We start from the raw sequence: 6,000 nt of genomic DNA on the forward strand, positions 1-6,000 counted from the left end.
CCAACCTGAGTATTTTGACCCTCTTTTTCATCTCAAATGTTAGATTTTCTATGAAAAGATGTCTATCGTGTAATTCTGAGCTGTAAGAAAACTGTTCTCTATCAAGACTTAATCTGCGATGAAGATAAACAGATCACAAGCACTCACTTATGATTCCTGCCTGCTGTGATATTTTACCAATACAGGCAAATAAACTATGTCCAAGCTCCAGCTTATAAAAATCCTTAAAGTGCAGGAGACTTACCACTGAGGAAATCAAAGTAAATATTTCAATCTTAACCTCGTTCTGCACAAAATGAGGGCAGATGCTGAATGTCAAATGACCTAGAAAAATAACCTTTTACTGACACGAGGGCCTTCAATTTTCCACCTACAGTAAACCCTGTTTTGAAACTCTCCCAAAGAGATTCAAATATGTACAGAGTAGACTGATTACATGTTCTGAAGAGTTGAACAATCAAGTGATCTGTAGCTCTTGGACAGAGCCTGAAGGCAAATCAATTTCCTCAAAGCTCCCTGAAAAGAAATCTGTTTTTACTCAGTCAAAATCACTACAGCATTTACATATAACCCATATCATTTCATTTCCAACCAAGAAATTATTTTGGAGAGCGCAATTATGTGTTCCTACTTTTTTTCCATTCTGAGTCCTGAACTGTGTACGCACACCCACACTTTTAGTTCAGAGTACCTTGAGGTAACGTCACGTTACCACTGTGTGAAATCTGCTGGAATCAAACCCAGCTGATACGAGGTCTGTTCATCCGACGGTACAAAGTTAACATTCACGGGCAAATCGTGGGGGTTGGATGTAAATTCCAAAAGCGATATATGAGTTGATAAAAAGGCAGAGAGCAGCCCCAGACAACAGAGGAGGGAGAAACTATTTCATGACTTGACTGAGTGGGAATTCAGCTTCCAAAGGTCATTCCACGATCACGCACTCAGTTAAGAACGGAAAGTTACAACTGACACCCTGCAAAGATCTGTGAGCACATCTGATTTCCTTGAACGAAGATTTAATTATTCAGAAGGAGGAAAAAGGAACAAAAATCTTGAAAAACTGAAATCTAATAAAAGACTGAAATCTAATTACCAAAAACTCATTTTCTAAAAGGGCTGTGGCTCGACAGTTAAACATGGCTCCAATGCAAGCAGCTCTTAGGTAAAAAAATCTTAGTGTTTTCTGAGGGAGTAATAACAGTGATGGAGTCCATTCTTGTGATAGCTTAGGTTTTTCCTGAATTTGTTCTAATCCAAATTTGATTTAAGAACATAAAAATAGATTTTTAGGTATCTCACACACACACACACGCACACGCACACACAAACACAATGAAAAGATAAAAACATGAAAAGATCAACTGAATCTACCTAAAATCCTGAGTTGTGTGATGGTGCCGTGCAGACCGAAGAACATCCAGAGAGGCCTGGAGTTATCGACGCACAGCTGCATCCCTGCACTGACGCCATTATGGCTCATCATAACCTCCCCCTCTGCGTTCACCACAAAGCCCAAGATATCGCCGCTGTGGAGTGGCATCGCTACGCGACGCACAGCCCAGAATTCCTTGCGGTCAACCAGGGACTCTGGGTTAGACGGCAGATCAATGGGCCTCAGGGTGGCGGGGTCACAGGATGTCACGCCATAAGAAAGCGACCCGGGCCGCGAGACACCTGCTTTCACCTTCACAAATACAGTCTCTGAGCAGCGCATTGGTCGGCTGGTGAACACCAATGTCCTTTCATCACCGCGGTGATCCAGCCGAGCCACCGTGTGCTTATCCAGCACGGTTACGTGGATGCCGTGCACAGAGTGAAAGTGCAGATCATTGTCCAAATGACTGGGCAGAAGCGAGCACTGCTGTGAGTTCTGTGAGTTTTGGGGCACATGGCAGGAGGAGGAGGAGCTCAGGGGATGTAGCTGCTCCTCATCCTCATCATCTTCCTCCAGATGCATCTCTTGCTGCTGCAGGCTCAGGTCACACAGGCTGACGGAGAGGCGAGGGTCACCACTGCTTCGCTGAATGGCGGTCTGGTGGGCGGCAGCGAGAGAACGAGGACGCAGGCAATCCAGTGGGACCATCTCGCTGTCTGTGGAAAAAAGAAAAAGAAAAAAAGAACACACACACACAGCGATGTTATGTAATCACTTGTTTGTGGTGGGTTTTTTTTTTTTTTTTACAGAGCACATTCAAATCTAAATTCATGCACACTGCCTTTATTTGTTCTCTAATAATTTTTATTAGCACTCTGGCTTTACAGCTGCAAAAAATGAATCAATTTACAGTCTTTGCAAGTAGAAAACAGAGTCAGGAGGACTAAATGAAATTAATGTAGCCACTTAGTAATCTGCAGATTTCCTTGTATAACACTATTTTGTTTTATATCCTCAGTCTATACACTGTTTATTCATCACACCTGCCACTCTAAACAAATGGTGGCTTCCGGCTTCTCTGTTTTATAACATATTCATTCTAAAGCTCTCTCTGCACTAAGGCTTCAAAAGTATGAACAAAATTTTTCAATGTTTATATGTTCCCGAAACATATCAGCACTTTAAGTGGGGGAAAGCTATAGCTGCAGGCCCAGTGGCTCCATCACAGTAGGACATAACAGCTTTATGTAACACTGAAGGAAAAAGAGGTCCTGTGTTTGAGGCCCTGTCTCGCTGTCTCTAGCTCAGGGTCCTGTGGTTTCTTTTGCTTGTTTCTTACAGTCATGGTAAAAAGAAAGTACACCCTCTTTCAGTTCTGAGGTTTTATGTATCACAACATGATGAAAATACACTGGTCTCTCGCACGTCTTAAAATTAAGTAAATGCAACCTCTGCTGAACCACATGACATGAGATTTGTGCCATTACTTATTCAACAGACACTGAGCCAACATGCAGACACAGCGTGTGAAAAACTACGGACATTTTTACTGCTTCAAGTAGGAATTAGGAGGGTAAGTAGGAGCCAGGTGCTGCTCATTAAATGCACTTGATTAACTGATCATCAGCAAGTGTGAGCACCTCTATAAAAGCAGAAGATTTAGCAGTTGGCTGCTCTAGTATATTCAGGTATATGTTAACACAATGCCAAGGATGAAAACTTATCTTAGAAAGTCAATTACTGCTGCCCATCAATCGTTCTAGGACATCCCAGCTAATTCTGCTAAAGGTCAGATTGTACAGTGCAACAAACCTAAAAGCTACGTCTTAGACCCTAAAGGCCTTAGTTAGCAAGTTACATGTTGAAGTTCATGACCTGTCCAACAGCTAAAGCTTGTCAAATTAGGCCATGCAACAGAACAATGATCTCAAGGACAGCAGCAAATCTGCAACAGAATGGTTGAAAAAGAAAAGCGATTTCCCAGTCAAAGTCTTGAATTCAACCAGAATGAAACTGTAGGTGGACCTTAAGAGAACTGCGCATAAAACAAATACCTGCAAACCTCAATGAACTGAAGCAACGTAAAGAAGACCCGGCCAAAATTTCTCCGCAATGATGTGAGAGACTAATAAGGTCATTCAGAAAACAATTACTTCAAGCTGTTACTGCTAAAAATTGTACAAGCTACTGAATCACGGGGTGTATTTAATATTTCACACTCTGCTTCTGCATTTGGGTTTAGTTTTTGTTAAATAAATGATGGAACAGTGGAAACTGCTGGGTGTCATTTTACACCTAAGGCTAGATTTAAATAATTTTAATAGCTGCTAAAGAAAGATGATTTTCTTAAACTATGTCCTGATATGTTAAAGCTTAGAACTGATAAAGGGTGCACTAATTTTTTTTTTCTACCATAACTCCAAGTGTGCAAGTGAGACTTACCACAGCTCCAGTCCTCCGAGCCTTTAAATGCAAAGATTATATTTCCAAAGATTTACTGAAGCCAGTTTATATATAGTCTTTGTCAGAGAGTAAAACCATATGTATACATCCAAATAGCTACCACAAGTGTTTACAAAACAAACTGCCTCAGCACCAGCAACTTAATATACCTCTGTCTACTGGTGACATTTTCAGCTATGTGTCTGGATGCTAAAATCAGCTTTTTTCCAATCGTTGAAAGGTAAAGGGACTCCTAAAAACGGCATTACATGTCTCTCCATGCTCTCCACCCCACCTCACAAATAGGCCTTCCTGTGCTAAATCTACTCACTGTTAAATAGAAACCACACAGGAGCATCATTAAAAAAAAAAAGAAAACACAGCGTGAGTGTGCTTTCCATGCACACAGATCATCTGCATCATGGCACGCTTGGGGACACAGAGACATATTTAACACGGCCATCTAAAACAAGCTAAAATTAGGCTGATTGGACATCTGAGGAGAGCAAGCAGAGGGCAGGCTGAGAGATGAGTGACATGACGGCTCCCAGCCTCGATCTGCTTTGGGCTTTCCCTTTGAGAAGTGGATGAAGAAGGAGAGCGCAGCAGGGGACGACCTGACAAAAAAAAAAAAAAAAAAAAAAAAAAAAAAAAAAAATAGGGTAGGCACTTGAATGAAAGGGCAGACCTCAACATCTCTCCTTTATCAAACAAAGATGGCACATCTCCGGCTAGCCTCTGATAAAGTGCTTGACATTCATTACTACCCTCAGCCAAGAGCGTGCACGATCAGGCACGAGAGTCTTATTATTAGCCGCCTTATCATCTTCAAGGCAAAGTTAGCCGACTTACAGGAGATAATTTCTATTCTTGCTATTAAAGCTTCCTGCGGTTCACAGTTTTGGTTTCTGAGATTGGCGCAGCACTCAAGCCAAGCTGTGAGGGGAATAGTAACATTCAAAGAAATTCCAAAGGATTGTGATAAAAAAGATATACAAAAGATAAAAGAAGACCAAACAAAGAAAGACAAAGACGTGAGGCAACTAAATATGTATGAGCTCTTCCTGGGTTTAGCCTGAAAAGAGTCTGGGAAAGAATTTTACTCACGAAACTTTTGACAAACTATGAAAATCTTTGGGTAATACATGGTGAAGCTTGAAACACCTAATACACCACATTTATCTTCTGTCTGATAAAATGTGCAAAACAATGTCTTTTTACCAAGTATCAAAATGGGGAAGCAAGGTGATTTAACTGTCTGTGAATGTAGCATGGTTGTTGGTGCCAGACGAGCTGGTCTGAGTATTTCAGAAACTGTAGATCTACTGGGATCTTCTCATAAAACCATCTCCAGGGTTTGCAGAGACTGTTCCAAAAAAGAGAAAATACCCAGTGAGCTCAGTCCTGATGGGGAAAACGCCTTGTTGATGCCAGAGGTCAGAAGAGAATGGCCAGAATGCTTGAAGCTGCTAGGAAGATTGAGAAAATGTTGCCTGGACTGATGTGTCTCAGTTTCTGCTCTGAGGGTAAGAATTTGGCATGGACTATCCTTCCTTGAATGTGTGGGTGATTCTTGGCATGCTTTGGATCCCTTAGTACCAAATGAGCATCATTTCAAGTATTAGTGCTGACCACCTCCATCCCTTTATGGCCTGAGTGTACCCATTTTCTTGAAGTCTGCTTCCAGCAGGATAACGAAGGATAATAAAGCTTAAATGATCTCAAACTGATTTCTTGAACATGACATGAGTTCACTCAACTCAAATGGCCTCCATAGTCTCCAAGCCACCAAATAAAGCAGCTTTGCGATTGCGGCGATTCAGACCACGGATGTGCAGCAACTGTGTGATGCTATCATGTCAGCATAGAGCAAAATCTCTGAAAAAACTGTTTCCGGCACTTTGTAAATCTACGTCACAAACATTTAGGGCAGCAAAAGGGTTTCAACTCAGTACTAGCAAGGACCATAAGTTAAAGGTGTTAGCTAAAAGTATTGGATACAAATGAAAACTGTTCTAACAAAGCAAATTCATAAACCAGTGAGTTTCCGCACACACACCTTTTTGTAACTGTAAGCCCTTTGGTTGATGAAGAACCAACTCTTCCTTACAATCTGCACTCTCATTAAAATGTCACACACACACACACACACACACACACACACACACACACACACACAC

At 41.5% G+C, this 6,000-nt stretch overlaps 1 protein-coding gene across 1 annotated transcript in view; it reads right to left on the reverse strand.

Annotated features, from left to right (window-relative positions):
• Nucleotides 1–6,000, reverse strand: part of neurl1ab (neuralized E3 ubiquitin protein ligase 1Ab) — a 34,870-nt gene that overhangs the window by 8,507 nt on the left and 20,363 nt on the right. Inside the window, exon 4 of the mRNA XM_005914141.3 lies at nt 1,375–2,094. Within this exon, the coding sequence (XP_005914203.1) occupies nt 1,375–2,094 (720 nt within the window). The remainder of the gene's footprint in view (nt 1–1,374; nt 2,095–6,000) is intronic.

The sequence above is a fragment of the Haplochromis burtoni genome, unplaced genomic scaffold (genome assembly GCF_018398535.1).
Source record: "Haplochromis burtoni strain Fernald_Lab_line unplaced genomic scaffold, NCSU_Asbu1 Contig_7, whole genome shotgun sequence".
NCBI classification, from domain to species: domain Eukaryota; kingdom Metazoa; phylum Chordata; class Actinopteri; order Cichliformes; family Cichlidae; genus Haplochromis; species Haplochromis burtoni.